Raw genomic sequence first — 18,790 nt, 5'->3', positions numbered from 1 at the left:
GTCAATATTGGTGATCAACTACATGGGAAGGAAGCAAAGAGAATTTCACAAAAGGCTCTGCCCTGGAGGCTCAGCTGGACCCTCCTCAGATGCTTCCCAGTGGCGTCCAATTCATTGTCAGTAAGTGGTGGAGAGGGACAATCCTTGGAGGTGTCCAAGGAATTACTGGATGTGGCACTCAGTGCTCTGGCCTGGTGACAAGGTGGGGATCAGCCACAGGTTGGACTCGATGGTCTTGGAGGTCTTTTCCAACCTCAGTGATTCTGTGATTCCATGATCCTCTGATGTGAACTCATGGCGTCTTAACTCCCATCACCTCTGCTCTGGGGATGAAATCCAAGGACAGGCAAAGGGCAGGAAATGAGGCAGGTGCTGATGAGGCCCAAAGATGTTCTTCACACAACCAGCCACTGGGAAATGGAAGATTCTGGGGTGTCATCAAAAAATCCCTGTGATTTAATCCAAATGGGGTATGAAATGTGGAAATCAAAGAACCACAGAGCCACGAAATCATAGAATGGTCTGGGTTGGACAGGACCTCAAAATTCATCCAGTCCCACCCCAGCCATAGGCAGGGACACCTTCCACTATCCCAGGCTCTTCCTGTCCAACCTGGCCTTGGACACCTCCAGGGAGCAAATCCCCTGTTCTTCTGAAGAGATCCTTGCCTACAACCTCAAGGAACAATGTGACCCTTCTGTGATGCTGGGATGTGCTCAAAGAAGAGGTGAGTGCAAGAAACACCTGCAAGGGGTGATGGTAGAAACTAAAATAAAAAATCCTTGGGGACTTCTTATATATCCCGGTATTTGTGGTGGAGGTCTGTGATTTTCATATTTTTAATTTTCCATGTAAGAGGAAAAGTGAGGAAGAAAAAGTTAAACACAAACAGCCCCGTTGTTTCTTGGCTTTTTATTTTTTTCCCTTTGTGTATTTTGGTTTTGCTTGAAATTATATAAAATGTAACAACCTTTGCCCCTGCTGTGGTTTTCCCACTGCACACTGTGAACAGTCAAGGCTTTTTTAAGGCTGAATTCTGAAAATGTTCTTTATTCTCTATACAAACCACCCTCCCCCAAAACAACAAGGAGAAGAATTCAGATTTTTTTCCATCTATAATTAGTAAAATTATTAGAAACATTTAAACTTCTTGCTTAGAGCAGTTCAAGCCTAGCTTTTTTTTTTTTTTTTTTTTTTGAGTTGAAGCAGCAATTCATCCAGAAAGGTCTCAGAATTTTCTTAAAGTAAGCAAACCAACCAAAACCAACCAAAAAAGCCCAAAATGAAAGTAAAATTAAATTAAATTTTAAAGAAAATTAAAAAAAAAAAAACACTAAAAAACTAATAAACTTTGGAGTTTTGTCCAGCCAGAAACAACCAATATTGAACATTCCAGTTTGTGGTTTTGTATTTCCACCTCTTCCAGATGGAACACAAATAACATTTTTCTTGATTTTGGGAAGATTTTCCACTAAAAACAAACAAGCAAACAAACAAAAACCTCAAAAAACAAAATAAAAAAAAAGCAAAAAACAAGATGTTCCTTAATGAGTTCTACTTCTTTCATGTGTGCTTTCCTGGAGTGAATATTACACATGCAGTTTTATCACAGACCGGATGGAAAGGTGTTTAAAATGAACCTTTATTTTTATTTCATTGTCAGAAAAAGACAGTTCATCAAGAGCAGATATTTTGGGAAGGAGCCCTATGTGAGTTGCCAGCAACCATTTATCCATGGTGGTTTAGGTATCTTTGGGTGTTAACAACTGGAATATGCTCCAATGCCCGTGGTGTCCTGCTGGAATTACAGTGAGATTTCACAGCTGTTCTGCCAAAAATCCATAATCCTGTGAAAAGGCATAGGGCTAAAAGTGCTCTGGGAGAGACAGGTCCTGTCCTGGATCTGTTCTTCCCACAAGGCCTTTAATCCCCTTTCCCTTGGCTTCCCAGATAATAAGATCCACCCACCCTGCAGTGCTGTTGGGAGGCTTCATATGGTAATCTCTATAAAGTGCCATGGGATCTTTTGGAAAAGAGAAAAGAAAAAGAAAATGAGAAAAAAGCAGGATCCAGCCTGATTTTGGTGTCACACAGGCAAGGAGTGACTCCCAGGGACATACAAATGATCTGTAAGTTCCCTTCTAACCCAAACCATTCTGTGATTCCATGATTTTGTGGCATAGACAAGCTCAGGATCAGGATCAGTTCTCACTGCAGAGCCCAGCAGCCTTCATGTATCTCCTGGCTGCCAGCGAGGGTGACACTGCAGGGACATTTCTCCAGCCCATGGAAAGAGCTGTCCCTCTGAGATGTCTTTGCCTTTCTGCACTGAACCAAATCTGCTTTGTCCACCTTGGCCCTGGTGGGTAGGACAGGATGGAGCTGAGCCCAAGCTGCTCAGTCACGCAAAACAAAAGACAATTTCTGGAGAAGGGAATTCTCTGGGGAGATCTTAGAACATCTTCCAGAGGCTAAAGGGGCTCCAGGAAAGCTGGAGAGGGACTTGAGACAAGGGACAGAGGGACAGGACACAGGGAATGGCTTCCCACTGCCAGTGGGCAGGAATAGATGGGATATTGGGAAGGAATTATTTGCTATGAGCATGGAAAGGCCCTGGCACGGGTTGCAGAGAAGCTGTGGCTGCCCCTGGATCCCTGGGAGTGTCCAAAGCCAGGTTGGATGGGGTTTGGAGCAGTCTGGAACAGTGGAAGGTGTCCCTGCCCATGGCAGAGGGTGTGGAACTGGGTAATCTTTAAGGTCCCTCCCAACCCAAACCTTTCCATGATTCCCTGATTCTGTACAACAGCCAAAACTGCACATTCAAGCCCAGAATTCTCCTGTCTCTGTCTGGTTTGGTGGGATTTTTGTTCATTTCAACTAAAACCCTCCAAAACTTAAACCATTGTCCAGGATTCCACCTCTCTCCTGCTGCACTCCAAGTCTTGGGAGTCACATCATTCCTGACTTGTCCACTGCATGAAAACTCAGAGGTGCATCAGCTGCCCAACAAATACCACAGTTTATTAATAATATCAACACTGCAATAATGATCTAAGAACGAGGGATAATTACACATAAATTTGGCAGCATGTCTGAGTATTCTTTCCCCATGCACTGCACTGGAGTTTTGCCTGATGTTATTATCATTTTCTGATAAAATAAACTTTCATGTCATTGTGCCTTTTACAATGACAGCCCGTGGTGTATTTTCTTGCTTTTCCCCATGGATGACAAAATGCCACTTTCACCCAGGGTTTCCCATCCTGGACAGCATTCCTAGGTGGGTGTGAAACTGCAGGATGGGTCCAAAAGCCAGACTGGATTTCAGCAGATTTAAGGGAGCATCAACTCTGCTTCCCTCTGTGCATCAAAATTATTACACCAGTGATATTTTTCTTTACAAACCTGAAAGAGGAGAAGAAGAAGGAGCAGGATATTCCTGATGGTAAAAGGAAACTGAGATCTTTACTTGTGCAGCCATAAGAATCCCAATGGCATAGTCTGAATTCCTGCTGTCCTGAGAGATGCTGGGGAGGGCTGCAATGTTCACTTGACTGGAGAACAGCAGTGCAATGGGGATTTTGGTGGGATATTTCTGGAAAATTGGGTGGATGTTAATGAGGAAATGAAAAAAAAAAAAAAAAACATGTTGCTGTCTCAGCTCCAGAAATTGTTCTGTAGATGACATGGAAATTAAATATAATCTGAAGGAACTCTGGTAGCACTTAATAGAACCACGGAATTGCTTAGGTCAGAAAAGCCCTCTAAGAACACTGAGTCCAACCATTCCCCCAAAACTGCCGAGGCCACCACTGAACCCTGTCCCAGAGTTCTACACCCACACACCTTTTAAATCCCTCCAGGGGTGGAGATGCCACCACTGTCCTGGGCAGCTGTGCCAGGGCTGGACAGCCCTTTGGGTCCTCCATTCCTTTGAAAAGTTGAGGGGATCTGGGGGAGGCTGAGTTCCAGCCCACTGTCCAAAGTTCAGGGAATTCATCTTCTCAGGGAATTCAACCATTTGCAAATCTAGGTGAAGAGAGGAAGATTCCCAGAAATTCCCATCTGCCCCCAGTGTCCCTTGCTGGAGGACATTGCCAACCTCAGATCAAAAATTCACCCTGCACGACAGAGTTTTTTTTTCCTTTATGGAAAAGACCAGACATATTTTCCACCTTTTATTTCAAACTTTCCTTTTTAAAATTGTCAATACTTTGGGGTTTTTTGACTGGCATCTTGTCCAAGGTCAAACCATCCTCCTGCGTTACCACTCAGTCCCACCAGCACTGCCTGCACATGAAACCCTGCGTGTCCTTTGCTCATGTGAGGGCATTTCACATGGATTTGGGCTTGGAAATTCAGTCCTTGGACTTTTTGGCACGAAAAACTATTTTGGCTTCGTGGCTTTACTTTTATGTGAAATCTACCTCTTTTCTTTTTGCTTTCCTCTCCAGAATAAGTGCTTTAATTCAACCACTGCGCAATTCAACCATCGGTGCAGAGAGAGAAACAATTTTTTCAGCGCAGAAAGAACTCAGCCACAAAACTTCTGTACTGATCCTGAGGGCACAAGATTTGGGTCAGGACTGGCTTTTTGGGGTTTTTTTTTCCATCATTTCCATGATTTTTTTTTTCATCACCACATCCAACCCAACCAACTGGGGTGCGCGATGCTCGGAGGGAGCCCGAGGGCATCGGAGGGAGCTCGGGGGCATCAGAGGGGGCGCAGGGGCATCGGAGGGAGCTCGGGGCACCGGGCTCCGGCCCTGCAGCCCTTCCCTTCCCTTCCTCTCCCTTCCCCTCCCGGCGGCGCTGCCCGGGGCAGTGACCTCAGCGCCGGGGAGTCTGGAGCGGAGCCGGCGGCCGCCGCTCGCCGCCGTCAGCCCACACCTCATCAATAGGGGCTGACAGCCCCGGCCCCGCCGCCCCGACGGCACCGCCGCCGGCACGGCACGGCTTGGCACGGCCCGGAGCAGGAGAGCCCCCAAGGTGGGGCTGGAGGCAGCGCCATGCAGCCGGGGTGTATCTGGGGAGAGAAGCCGGGGTGCAGAGCCTCACAGGGGTCAGGATGCGGGTAACCCACAAAGATTATCCAGGGATCCCGGCATTCCCACCATGGGTCTGGGATAGACGCAGCATCACTGCGAGGGGCTACGAACATCCCAGTGGGGCTGGAAGGGGGGTACGGGGGTGTAGGGACCCCACAGTGACAGGTAAGGGCACTCAGTGAGTGGTACAGGCGAGTAGGAAGGTAAGACACGCTGGTGAGAGAGATACAGACACGTGGATAAATAGATGGATAAATAAATTGATGTTCTGGCAAAGTAGATGGGCACCAAAAAAAGCAAATAAGACATAGGAATGAGTAGGGAGTTACAGAGATTATGGATATAGGGATATATGGCTACATGATGGATATAGGGATGTATAGATAAATGATGGATAAATTGATGTATTAATAGATTAGGGATAAATGGATGTATGGATAGATCAGGGATATAGGGATGGACAGATGATGGATATAGGGGTATATAGATAAATGATGAATAAATGGATATAGGGATGAATAAATGGATATATGGACAGATGATGGATATAGAGATATATTGATTGATGAAGGATATAGGGATATAGATAAATGATGGATAAATGGATTTACGGCTAGATGAAGGGTGGTGATGCTGGCTGGGGTTCCTCTTTCCCAGGGCTCCATCCCAGGCATTTCCAGGCACAGCACCTTCCCCGCCTGACACACGAGCCTTTTCCAGCCTCCCCAAGAACGGGAAGGGGTTTCCATCACCGCTGCTGCTCCGGCCAGACACCTCCGCCAGTGCCAGTCAGTGCCCGGCAGCCGGGATGTCGCAGCAGGTGTCACTGTCACTGCGGCAAAGGGCGGGCGGTGACAATGATGACAGCAGAGCCACACGTGCGCTGCGAGTGGGCGACACAGCCCGGCTGGTGACGCTCCCCCTTTGTCCCCAGAGGGTTCCCCGCCATCGCAGGTGATGTTTCCCCGTGCTGGTGGCCCGGGGATCCCCCATCCACGGCTGACGTGTGTCGCAGATGCCACGCACACTTTTGTCACACCGCGGTAGCACAGCCCCTGTGTCCCCCCAGGGAAAGTCCCTCTGAGCTGGGCTTTCACGTCTCCTCACCAATTCAGAGAATCCCAGACCGGGAAATTCAAAGCGCTGACATTTTAGTCTCAATTAGCTCGATTTTGGGAGTAAAACTGACAGGAGTGCAGCGCAGTGATCCAAGCTGTATTTTCTGTGTTCTCTGGGACACATCTGTCCCCCCCACGCACACACAGGGGCACAGACACGCAGGGCACCACATGTCCTGTGCTTCCCGTTTCCTAGAGATCCCCGTTTCCTAAAAACCCCCATTCCCGGTGGATTTTGGATTTTGCCCGTCCCGCAGTTTCCATGGCACTGACTCTCACTTCTCAGCCTCTCCCCTCCCGCTGCATCAGGGCACGGATCGCTGCTCCACGCATCTCTGCATCCCAGGGATTCGTCCCTGAGGAAGTCACTTGTACTTATTACTTATTTCTACTGGAGGTAAAAAAAGGGGGGGGAATATAGGAAAAGGCAATAATATAGTATAGAAGGTAGAGGGGTGGTCAGAAAGGATTTAGAACTTCCCCCGAAGCTCCGCTGAGCCGTGATGATGCTCGGCCACCCCCCTGCGAAGGGCAGCACCTGGCCTTTGGGATGTGGGAGGAGGAGGCGGGGGTTGGTGCCATTTTGGGACCACTGCCGTCCCGTAAACAGACGTGATGTTTGTTTGGGAAAATGTCTCTGGAAGGCGCGACAGGAGCTTTGGTTCAGCCGGGGCGGGGGTGGCAGCCACAGCGGGGTCCGTCTGTGCGGGGCTGTCCCTCTGTGCGGGGCTGTCCCTCTGTGCGGGCTGTCCCTCTGTGCGGGGTGTCCCTCTGTGCGGGGTGTCCCTCTGTGCGGGGCTGTCCCTCTGTGCGGGGTGTCCCTCTGTCCTTCCAGCCGTGCTCTCCACAGCGTCCCGTGGGTTTTCCTTGCCTTTGGGTGTCCTGAGAGGTGTCTGCGGGCAGGGGGGCGCAGAGGGGTCCCAGAGCGGGGACTCCAAGGCTTTCCAAAGAGGAGGGTCCATTATCTGCCTCCCAGGAGGGTGAGGGATCCATCCATCCCCCAGCACAGCTCCAGGAGGATTTGTGCTCGGGATTTTCCCCTTTTTGCTGGATCTGGAGAGGGCTGGAGGGGCAGCACCCCCCTGTCCATCCCCAGACGGGTGGGAAGGGGGCGGGAGGGGGCGATGCCGTCCTGAGACGTCTCCTGGCTCGCAGGGAGCCTCGTCCCCCACTCCCGGCCATCCCCCGCTCCCAAACCACCCCGGTCTGCTGCTCGGCCCCAAAAATTCGGGGTGCAGCCGTGCCTTGCCCCCCTTTCCCTGCCCAGTGGCACCGGCTGCTCTAACACAAGGCAGGGACAGCCTAGAGACACCCACAGATAGATACCTATGGATAGATACCTATAGATACCTATAGATACCCATAGATAGATACCCATAGCTGATCCATACCGCCCGCAGATGCCACCCAGCCGTAGGCACCGGGATTTTTTTGAGCCGATTTTTCCCCTCTCCGCTGTCCTGGGGTGGCCGATCCCTCTCCCAGAGTCTGTAACTCTCAGATTCTCCCCAGCCCCCTCCTCCAGACCCTTCCCGGATCTAGCCAAAGCGAGAAATAAATAAAAGAATTAAGGTAATGCTCATAAAAACTCCAAATAATCCCAAATGCCCAATAAGCAGCAGCCGCCCCCATTTATCCCTTTTGCTCTGATAAAATCACATTTCCCCGCTGTTTTTCCCCCCTATTTTTAACCACTTTTCTTCATGATTGTTTTAAAAATTCAACTTTTAGCCCAGAAAAAAAATTAAATTCACTTTTTCCCCTCTTGCCCTCCACCCCCCGCCCCCCTCCAATTTCTAAAGGATTTTTGAGTGATTTTTTCTTTTTTTGATTTTTTGGAGAGGAAATTTGGGGGTTTTTTCCCCATGCATCAACACCGGGAGCTTTAACTCTGAAACCACCGCAGAACTAAGTTCGATACGGGGAAATAAATAAAGCAAAACAAAAAAACCCTAAAAAATTGGCATCGTATAGATTTTTTTCCTGTCCGGGGCAGATCTGGAGGCTGGAAAGGAGAGAGGCAAGGCCAAAGTTTGCTCCCCTGGGTTATTTTCACACAGATTTCGTTAATTGCAAGGTAAAAAAAAAAAAAAAAAAAAAAAAGCTCTACCGCGTGCAGAATAAAGTTCTGGGTTTGCTTTGGGCTTTTGGGGTTTTTGTTTTTTGTCGCTGTGCTTTGCTGTGTCCCATCTGGTTTTTTGTTGGGTCGCGCCAGGCTGGGCTCGGTGCAGTTCCTCACCTCTCCGAATTTCGGGATGAGCGTTCCCGCGGTTCCCGGCTCCGCCGACCGATAATTCCCCGAAAAAAAGAAAGAGGCTGGATCCGGCCACACGCCCCGAAACAATCCACGGGAATTGCTTTTGTACCTTTTTTCCCGCAAGCAGCAAAGCCAAAACGGGTCCTTGAAATCTTTTCTGCTTTGCTGCTTGCGCTGGTTTATTCTGTTTAAATTTAATTTTCGCGTTCTGTGACTTTTTTAAAAAAAAATTATTTCTTTTTAGTAAGGAAAGAGATGCTTTTCTGTAGGAATTCAACGAATCTTTAGGAAATCGCTGCTTTGGGAGAGAAAACCCAAAGGGATTGTGCAAAGGAAGGAAAGATGAGTGTCCCGAACCTGGCACATCTGGATAGGCAGCTGCTCCGGAGAAGGGATAGCAAAAGAGATATCAATATATGTAATTCTCTTTTCTTTCCCTGCTAGTGTCCATAAGCGTATTTTTATATATACCTATATCCATACATATTTTTAAATATACGTGTTTACATGTTTATATATTATATGTGAATTATTAAACATAAGAGTTTTACATACGTTATATGTCTATTTTCAATATATTTAATAATTTACATATATACAAAAACAATACCATAGGGCGTTATAAATTATAAACAATAAATTATTTCGGTAAGACCGTACATCTATGTTTGCCTGTAACACACGTTCCTGTGAATTACAACATGTATTAAGTCCCGTTTATAATTAATTTTTCTATCGATCTGTATAAAATCACACACCTTTTGTTAATTATATATTTTTCCCCATGTGCTGAAATTACAAATATACACAGAGACACCGTTGCTGATGTATTTCTGTGCCTATAATTTTATTTCTATACGGGGCTATAAATATTTTCATCCCGGTATTTGGGGTTATCTCCAACTGCGTTTTCCCATTTTTGGGGATTTGGGGAGTCCCTGTGCCCCCTGGGTATTCCAGAATAACGTGAGGGCAGAGAATGAGGGGATCCCACATTCCCGGGATTTCATTCCCAACCCTGGAGCATCCCCCTAAGTGCTCTCCTCACCCTTCAATAAATCGATTTCCCCATCTCCTCTTCCCCCATACCCCGTGTCTTTCATACGGAGATTTGAAATTTTAATTCAATATTTTTATTTCCAAGAACTAATATCCACCGACATCTCCCCGCCGCTTCCCCCACAGACTTAGGGTAGGAGCCCCAAATTTCCACTGGAAGCTCCAAAGTGCGGGAAATGTTAATTTTGTGACAATTATTCCCGGGAAACGGGGCAGTGGGACCCCCGGGATGGCTGGAGAGACTCCAGAGTGAAATGAGCCCCTGGGGAGGGGAGGCTGTGGATGTGGGGCTGAACCCCAGGTGGGATTGAGACCCCAAATTGCAGAGGGGTGCAGCACCCCCGCTGCTCTTCATCATTAGCCTTAAACCCACCAGAGCATGGAGGGACAGGAAAGGGGTGCCCTGTTTGGGGGGGAGCACCCCAAAACTGGCTGGGGCAGAGAGGAGAGCAGCTGGCACCTCCTCACTCTACAATTTGGGATCGCGATTTGGGGCAGAAGCACGGAAAAATCTCCCTTGAGCAATATCGCCAATGAAAGCGGATTGACTCCAGCGGGATTGGGGGGTTGTGGGGTGTCTGTACCCCTCAGAAAATCCCCAATTTTTTCTGGCAATCAGGCACGGGCATCCCTGGGGACGCGAGGCTGCCCAGCTGATGGGGCCATGCCCATAGGGCTGGTTTGATTTTATTATTTAATTTTATTCCTTTTTTATTGTTTTTTTTTTCCCCCCCTCTCCTCCGCAGCCACGAAACCTGGCGCCCGGCTGATGGTGCAACAGATACCGGCCACCCCCTTCACCCCCCCGCTCCCTCCCATCGCCGCCCACTTCCACGTGACGTGGGAAAACCAGTCAGCGAGTGGCACTGGGCAGCCTGGCCATACTGGGGAGCCTGCAGGGGGGCAGCGCTGCCCCCAGTCCCCCCACAGAAACAGGAGCCGGGCATCTCTGAGCCCTCTGCCTGCCCCACGGCCAGGGGAGGGGGTTCCTGCCCCACGGCCTCGCCCCCTCCACCCCTGTGCCCCCCCAGCACTGAAGGTGGGTAGCGCTTCCCTGTCCCCTCCTCGCTCCTCTTCCTCGCTGTCACGCCGGGACCCCGGCGAGCTCCCCGAAAGTTTCCTCCTACTGTCTCCTCGGGCTTGAAAAGTGACTCGATTTTGCTAATTTTTTTTTATTAATTTTTTTATTATCACCACTACTGTTTGTAAACTCGCTCCTTGTTCCCCTCCTGTGAATCCTCGCTCCTCCTTAGGGAATCCTGTGGACAAGCTCCATCCTAGGCTGGTTACACGCCAACCATTCCCGGGGGGTCAGGGGGACACAAATCTCCCTTAAAGCCCCTTCTTCCCGGCTCGATTCCATCCTTACCCCTTCCCAGCGCTGCCTCCGGCTCCTCTCGCTTTCCTCGGCCGCCTGCCCGTCTCCCGCTGTCCTCCCAGGGTATCAGCCCTTATCTGCTGGTTATCTCCTCTGCTGCTAAATTCAGCCCAGCGGAGGGGTTCAGCCGGGGGAATCTGTTGGTTAAACCTAAAGCAGTCCCAGGAGCCAACTCTCCGGCCATAATTCCGCCCCCTCCGTGCCCCATCCAGCTCTTCTCCCGGTGTGAGGTGGCTTTCACGGAATCCCACAATTCCAGAATGGTTTGGGTTGGAAAATACCTAAAGGCTCATCCAGTTACGACCCTCCTGCCCTGGGCAGGGACACTTTCCACCAGATTGGGTTGTTCCAAGCCCTGTCCAAGATGCTCCCTCCATGATTTGTAAAGAATTTCACATCTCAACTCATCTCACCCCCCTCCCGGACCCTCCTTGGGGAAGGGGTTTCACCCTGACTCCTTTCCACAAGTGGATTTTGAGGTCTTGCCATTTCAAGCCACGCACAAGGCCCCAATGGCATCCCAAGGCCCAAACTCACTCCAAATTCCCCCAAATTTCCCCAAAATTCGAAACCAACCCAACAAGAGGTAAAGCACCCCTTTCCCCCACCCTGTCCCGCGACTCTGGGATGTTCCTCCCCACCCAGACCCACAGCATTCCCAGTCCCCAGTGGGTCACCCCACTGTGCTTCCAGGTTCTCCCAGTTCCCAGCACGGGAAAAACGGGGGAGAGGGATAGAAAACACCTGGAAGAGGGAGTTGGGGTCTGCTCCCCACTTTGGGCAGCACTAATGCAGTGGGTAATGTCCCCCCTTCTCCTTTAAGCCCCTCGGTCATTCCTGGCCGGGCTTTAGGGGGTGCGGACACGCGTGGGGCAGCCGAGGGGTGGCGGGGTCGATCCATCCTTCCCCTTTTCCCTCTTTTCCCCCTACTTTTCCCTACTTTAAGCCCCCACACCCCCCAGCCCTCCCGCCGCCCACATCAAACGCCGGCCCCGGGGGCCATTAACAACTTAAAGCACCGATCGTACCTGCGGGACAAAGGTTTTTGCTGCGGGCCAGAGGAGAGAGCATCGCTGTCTCTCACCTTCCCGCCCGTGTCCCCCGTCCTTTCACCTCCCCCCCCCTTCTCTAACCTCCTTATCTCCCCGCCCGGGGGGGTCCCGGCCCGGCCGCCGCCGCATCCCGCATCCCGCATCCCGGCGGCATCTCCCCCTGCTCCCCCGGGGGTGTTGGAAGGGGAGGGCGGGAGGGGAGGGAGGAGGAGACTGAGCGAGGGTTTTAAACAGCCCAGCCTGATGGTGGAGGGCGGGGGGGTGGGGGGGCGGGAGGTGATGGATGGAGCCCGCTGGGAGCAGCTAAATCCAGGCGGGAGCTAAATTTCCCCTCCGGAGGGACCCGGACTTCTTGCTCGGGGTCGGCAAGAGGCGGCGGGACCTGCTGAAGGTGGGGAAGGTGGGCGGTGGGGAAGAGAGAGGTGGGGAGGGGGGGTCGGAGGAGGAAAAAAAAATCGCATCGCTTGGTGGTGTTTTGGTTTTGGCTGGAAGGCTTGCGCGCCCACGCGGGACCGCTCCGGGGGAAAAAAAAGTGGAGCCGAGGGTTTTCCAGGCGCTCCCCATCGCTCTGGATCGCGGCTGGGCTTTGGGGAGGCCCCGCACGAGATGTACCAGAGCTTAGCCATGGCAGCCAACCCCGGGCCTCCGGCGTACGAGGGGGCAGGTGGCTTCATGCACAGCGCGGCCGCAGCGTCCCCCGTCTATGTGCCCACCACGAGGGTCACCTCCATGCTCCCCAGCCTGCCCTACCTGCAGAGCAGCGCCTCTTCCCAGCAAGGCAGCCCCGTCCACTCCAGCCACTCCATCTGGACTCAACCCGGAGCAGAAAGCGCCGCTTACAACCCTGGATCTTCTCACCCTCCCGTGTCACCTCGGTTCTCCTTCTCCACCAGCACCCCCATCCCGGCCACCTCTTCCCGGGAAGCGGCGGCGGCTTACAGCAGCTCCTTGAACCTTTCTGCTAACGGGAGGGAGCAGTACGGCAGGGGCTTCGGCAGCTCCTATTCCAGCCCCTACCCGGCCTACATGAGCCCCGACATGGCCACGACCTGGACTTCGTCGCCCTTTGACAGCCCCATGCTGCACAACCTGCAGAGCCGAGGGACGCCCGCGGCCGCCCGCCACGCCAACATCGGTGAGCACGGGGCTGGGAGATGGGAGGGGAGGTTTCACCCCGTTATCCCCCCAAGATTTTGGGGCACGCACCCCACTGTGAGTAGGTTTTGGTTTTTGGAGGGAGGAATTCGGAATACTTGGGGTTGTCGCTATCTGAGTGGCCTCTCTGTCTGGAAAACATCGGGGTCCTTATTCTTAATTATTCTGCAAAATCACCGCTCCAAAACATCCTCAAAGTTTCCAAAAAGTAAACGAAATTTAGGGCAGGCCCGGAGTGGCAAGGAGTGATGAGCCGAGCTCTGAAGCGAGGGCCTGCTGGCTCCTCGAGTAGCTCAGAGGGGATTTAGGGGCTCTGATGGGGATAATTTGAATTATCCCCACGATGTTCCATGGACACGTAGGCAGCCCCTTCCTGCGCTGGCTTTAGGTGTTAAACTGGGAGCATTGAGAAAGCAAAGTTTGGTCCATGAATTCCAAATCTTCCCTTCGGGCTGTTTTACGTTCTGGTCTTTTAAAAAATTCTTTTGGAAAGGTCGGGCTACAAAAAGGGAGAGCAGAGAGAAATTTAGAGCTGAGGTGGGAGAGATGATGGAGAAGGATTAAAAGAAATGCATCCACATTTGTAATGGTACTTTTCGGGGAAATCAGGCACATCTGAACAACGAAATCTTGGTATTTCAGGGTCTCCTTACCCCAAAAATCCTCACCCTGATCTCTCGTGCCGAGTCCAGTCTCGGAACCTTTCATTTCATTAAATTCCTCTGGTTCCTACAACGAAGAATTGGTACAAATGGCTTAAAATACTGCTTTTGTATTTCGTGAGGTGGAAGAGGGATAAAAGGAGAAAGAAATGCAGGCACATCTTTGCATGGTGGTTTCATAAACCCTTTTTTCCTTCCCGCCTCCTCTCCATGAAGGTATTTCTGTCGGCTTTGGGGTCGGGGTTAACAAAGAAAACACCTCAAATTTGTCTGCAGATCTATTTTACGATTGTGTTCTCTGACCTGAATTTTGGAGGGCGATATGTCCATCGGAATTTGCGTTGTCTTTAGCATTATTTTAAGTTGTTAAAAGAAGGAAAGTTGGGCATCGGTGAAGGCTTGGCCTTGCCAACATCTTGTGCTTTTCTTTAGGTGCTAGAAAATTTCTCAAAACGAGGAACAGAATAAGGATAAAATTTTAGCCAATCAGACGATTTTTTTTTGGAAGCCGTGAGAAGGCAGATCGCAGAGGAAAAAAATCAGGATTAATTAAAAAATCAAGTATTAATTGAATATCAGTAAGCACATATGAATATTTGTATTTTAGCATGGTGCCATCTCTTCCTTGGGGGGAGGAAAATAATCACCTTTTTTGCGGTGATTTCAGAAGGGCTCTTAATAATAAAAATACCCTAAACCCAAAATAATGCAAATGAAGAATTGCAGTTGCAGAAACCCCCATCAGCTTTAAAAGCGCAAGGGGATTTGGGGGTTTTGAGCGTGGTGGTTTTTGCTGCATTTTGGTGGCAAAAAAAAAAAAAAAAAAAAAAAAAAAAAAAAGTTTTTTAAATAGCACTGGGAAGAACGGATGAGTAGAGCCAGTGCAGTAGATGGTTTTTAATGAAAAGGAAAAAGCCGAGACTCCACGGCCAGGTCTTGACTCGGGTGCCGGATTCTCGGCAGCGCGGCCGAATCCGCGGGATTCATTAGCATGGGGCTAATTACGCCTTTGCATTGGATATGGAAAAGCGTTCGAATTTTAAAGCAAAAGTGCTTGGGTTTTGGTTAAAAAAAAATTAAAATAAAATGAACTGCCTGAGAGCCGGTGAGTTTTAAGCGGATTTTTGGCAGGCAGCTCCTCCGGGAAGGAGTTTTAGGTCCAGCCCTGCCCCGTTCCCACTTCTCCCTCCCTGAGTCGGGACGCGGCCGCTGCCGGGTCCCTCCCTGAAGCCGAGCGATGCTTTGGGCATCGAGGGGGTTGAGTAAAGCATGTAGAGGCTGGCTGTGGGAATCCGAGATGGTAAATGGTTTTATTTTAAGGATTTTAAGGGTAAAAAACTCTGAAAACTGAAGGCATTGAAAGATCTATTGGGGGGAGACACCGCTGTGGATTATTCCCATCACAGACCCACTTTAATTCCACATCCGAGCCTGGTCAGCACCTGAGAAATCCATGGAACGGTGGAGTTGACTCCTTCTTTGCGTTTTCTTAGGGCTAAAAGTTTTTATTCTCTGCACAGCGAGGAATCTCAAGGTGGAAACGCAATCCTTTTAAATGTGTGAAATATAAATATTTTCAGCGCTCTCATTTTCTTTTCCAGAGAAATACCCACCACCTTCAAGTAGCGCTAAATGCTACTGGGGTCATTAAAATTTTAATTACTACGATTTTTTAAAAATAAAGATCAAGTATAGGCAGCTATAGCTGAATATGCAGACAGGAATTCCCTGTCTATATAACTGGGCATGACGTTTTCCTCCCTGTTTTATATAAATATATCCCTGTAACAATAAAGCAACACACAGAGAAAAGAAGATTAGTGAAAACGTATTCGAAGAAAATAACATTAAAAGAAGTACAAATCTTCTTGTTTTTTCCCTAAATTGAGGAATTTTTGCCTGGGTTAAACTGTGGTGTGAAGCACTGGGAAGGATGGGTAAAACGCATCGGCCCGTTTGGAAAACTTTCCCTGGTGTGAGTTCAAAATGCCAAATTTGGGCTTTTCAGGGTAAGTTTGGTGACTGATTTCATTACCCTGAAGAGCAGGATCAGACCCTGCGGTCGAGGCAGTGAACTTGCCCCAGGCATTGCCTGGGATGGAGTTACTGCGAATTCCCGACTTAATGAGCCATGAAAAGGACCAGCTGCAGAATCCCCTCTCAAAAGACTTCCCCGCCACCACCAAAAATCTATTGAAATCGCTCCCAAAATTACCCTAGATGGGCAGTTTGGCTCTTGCCCCTTCCCCGGGCGGAGGGGAGCGGGGATGGAGGGCGGCGCGGGGCTCCGAGCGCATCCATCCCGCAGCTCCTCGCTGCCCCTGGATCTTTCGAGCCTGGGGAAGGACGCTCCGATCCCAAATTTCATTTTGCTCACAGCGGAGATTTTACTTTCGCTGTGGCACCGCGGAGGAATTGCTGTGGTCGGGGGTAAATCGGAGTTGCGGGCATTCCTAGTGGGTGCTTTTTTTGGGTTTTTAAATTTTTTTTGGCTAAATCGAAGTCAGGGCTCCTCAAACAGGCACTGCTGGAACACAGCAGCAGCAGTATCTGGGAAGATCAAAGCCTGGAGCAGACACTGGGTTGGAAAATGTCCTTTCTGCTGCTGGTGGGGGAGAGATTGGGAACCAGATCTTAAGCTTTCCCACAGGGATGCTAAGAGATCAGCCCTGTCGCATCCCGGCGCTGACATTTCCAGTGATTCATTGGCATTTGTTACAACCCTCTGCCCCTACAAGCAGCTCCTGACCTTCCCCACACACCCAGGGACAAGGTGCCTGGTCCCTGTGGGGTGGCAGGGGATGAGAGGGGAGTCCCAGCATCGTTCTGTCTCTGATCCTGGAGGGATGGGACCTTAGGATGCTGGGATGGGGCCATAGGACAGAGGGATGTGAGGGTAGCATGGCAGAAAAATATGTGGGACAGCGGGAAGGGGCTGTAAGATATCGGGAAGGGGTTGTAGGACATCGGGATGGGGCTGTAGGACATCGGGAAGGGGCTGTAGGATATTGAGATGGGGCTGTAAGACATCGGGATGGGGCTGTAGGATATCGGGATGGGGCTGTAAGACATCGGGATGGGGCTGTAGGACATCGGGAAGGGCTATAGTATATCGGGAAGGGGCTGTAGGATATCGGGATGGGGCTGTAGGACATCGGGATGGGGCTGTAGGATATCGGGATGGGGCTGTAAGACATCGGGATGGGGTTGTAGGACATCGGGAAGGGCTATAGTATATCGGGAAGGGGCTGTAGGATATCGGGATGGGGCTGTAGGACACCGGGAAGAGGCTGTAGTATATCGGGATGGGGCTGTAGTATATCGGGATGCGGTTGTAGGATATCGGGATGGGGCTGTTGGACTTGTCTGCCTTTTCCTCCATCCCCCGTTTCGCAAGCGGCCGCATTTCTCACCCCAGCCCCGCCGGCGGGGAAGGTTCCCCCAGGGCTTTGTTCCCCCCGCGTCCGGGTCTGAATCCACCTTCTGCTCTCCGTCCTAATTTAATTGTCACCCGTCAGTCTGGGATTTGGGATGAAACCCACAGAATGAGGGTTTCTAATCTCTGAGCAAGATCAAGCTTGAGCATACAAATGTTTATTCCCCCCTCCAAGCCCTTCAAGCAGTAGAAGTTAAATTTCAAATAAATCAGTGATAATAATAAAAATAACACCACCACGGGCACTCTGACGCCCCTATTAATAATTCAATTATTTACTTAAAATTGCACTATATTACCAAGTGCAGCTTATTTTGCACAGAACAGCCATGGCGTAGTATATAATACAAAAGCTCACAAATTTTTGTAGAGCAGTAAAACTTAAGGCAGTGGATGGTGGTGCTTAATCTAAGACTTTATTAAACCAGGATTAATTATTTTTCACCCATCCATGTGCATTTCTTTATCCCTGTAACAATAACAGCAATAATTTTTTTTTAAGAGACAACTTATATTTTTCTCTCTACATTTTTTTTGCCAGAAATTTTAAGGGAAAGAGGCGAAATTCTTGGAAACAGATGAGGGTGTATTAGGCGGAGTATTCCAAAGGAAACCAGGCCCAATCCTGACGCCTCTGTGCTCTTCTGATGATGGGAAACCCTTGGCTTGGCCGGCAGAAAGGGGCTCCCCAAAACTGGTTCTGCCAAATACAGAGGGGTATTTTGAAAGGGCAAACCATTTGTCTCTGAAAATTTAAGGATGTGTGGAAAAAACCACTGACAAAGCACCAAATATCAAATAAAATTCCAAACTGGGTGAAAAAGTGGCTTTTTATGTGCCTGAAGGTTGGCAGCCTGTTGTTTTTGAGGGAGGATATTAAAATAAAGGTGCAATTTTAAAAAAAATTCAATTTTTAAAAGTTGATTATGTTATCCCAAAACCTTCAGAAATTTTCTTTCTCATTGGTGCGGGGCTCTGGGCTGGAACTTTTGCTCCTTGAGCCCTGCGGAGCTTTGCAAGCATATGGAAAAAAAGGAATGCAAATATATCAACTTTGAGAGGTTTTATTCCCAAGTCTGCACACCAGCCTGGTGTGTCCTTCCCTCCCTGCAATTTCCTTATTGGAAAGGAGGTGCAGAAACGGGATTTTCGGGGATCTCCCCCTGCTCGGTGACACTCCTGGGGATTCACGGGGCAAAGGAAGCCGAAATCTTGAGTTCTTCAAGGATTTTGCAACCGAACTGTAAAAAACTTCACAAAGAGTCTGCTTCCCCTTTGGGGCTCAAAACCAGGTGGGAATCTACCTCAAGAGCTCAGTCTATAGGCTTAGGAAAGAAAGTTTTGCTGATACTGGGAGGGAAAGGCAGAAATGCAGACTTTTGCTGCACCAGGTACATGTTTTGGGGACGTGGGATCCCGAAAAATGCGATTACGCTGCCAAAACCCTTCCATTGTAATGGCCAGGTTGGGTTGTTACAGGTCTGAGTTCCTTTGGAGTAGGGAATGTGTGTAATTATGCCTGTGGGATTGCAAAAAGGGAGATGGGAATATCTGGAAATGCCAAATATTCACCTTGCCGGCGGTTCGGAATCCGCGCTGCTGTCTGGCAGGAAGGTGTAAATTCG

At 49.6% G+C, this 18,790-nt stretch overlaps 1 protein-coding gene and 1 long non-coding RNA gene across 4 annotated transcripts in view; one reads left to right on the top strand and one right to left on the bottom strand.

Moving 5' to 3' along the window:
- Window positions 1-8,126: 8,126 nt before the first annotated feature.
- On the bottom strand, window positions 8,127-12,073 carry LOC134416481 (uncharacterized). Its single transcript, XR_010027278.1, has 3 exons — window positions 11,994-12,073; window positions 10,852-10,997; window positions 8,127-8,801 (listed from the first exon to the last, which is right to left on the bottom strand). It is a non-coding gene; the product is annotated as an uncharacterized LOC134416481 (long non-coding RNA).
- The window catches only part of GATA4 (GATA binding protein 4), a 29,873-nt gene continuing 21,713 nt past the window's right edge, over window positions 10,631-18,790 (top strand). For 2 of the 3 annotated variants that reach the window (XM_063153169.1, XM_063153167.1), the window contains exon 1: window positions 12,332-13,047. In XM_063153169.1, the coding sequence (XP_063009239.1) occupies window positions 12,519-13,047 (529 nt within the window). In that variant the 5' untranslated portion in view covers window positions 12,332-12,518. Of the gene's footprint in view, window positions 11,655-12,331; window positions 13,048-18,790 lie in introns of those variants that run through there. The other variant, XM_063153168.1, reaches the window with a different exon arrangement.

The sequence above is a fragment of the Melospiza melodia genome, chromosome 3 (genome assembly GCF_035770615.1).
Source record: "Melospiza melodia melodia isolate bMelMel2 chromosome 3, bMelMel2.pri, whole genome shotgun sequence".
In the NCBI taxonomy this organism is placed as follows: Eukaryota; Metazoa; Chordata; class Aves; order Passeriformes; family Passerellidae; genus Melospiza; species Melospiza melodia.
The sequence above is the reverse complement of the archived record's forward strand: the minus strand, read 5'-3'. Positions and strand labels throughout refer to the sequence as shown.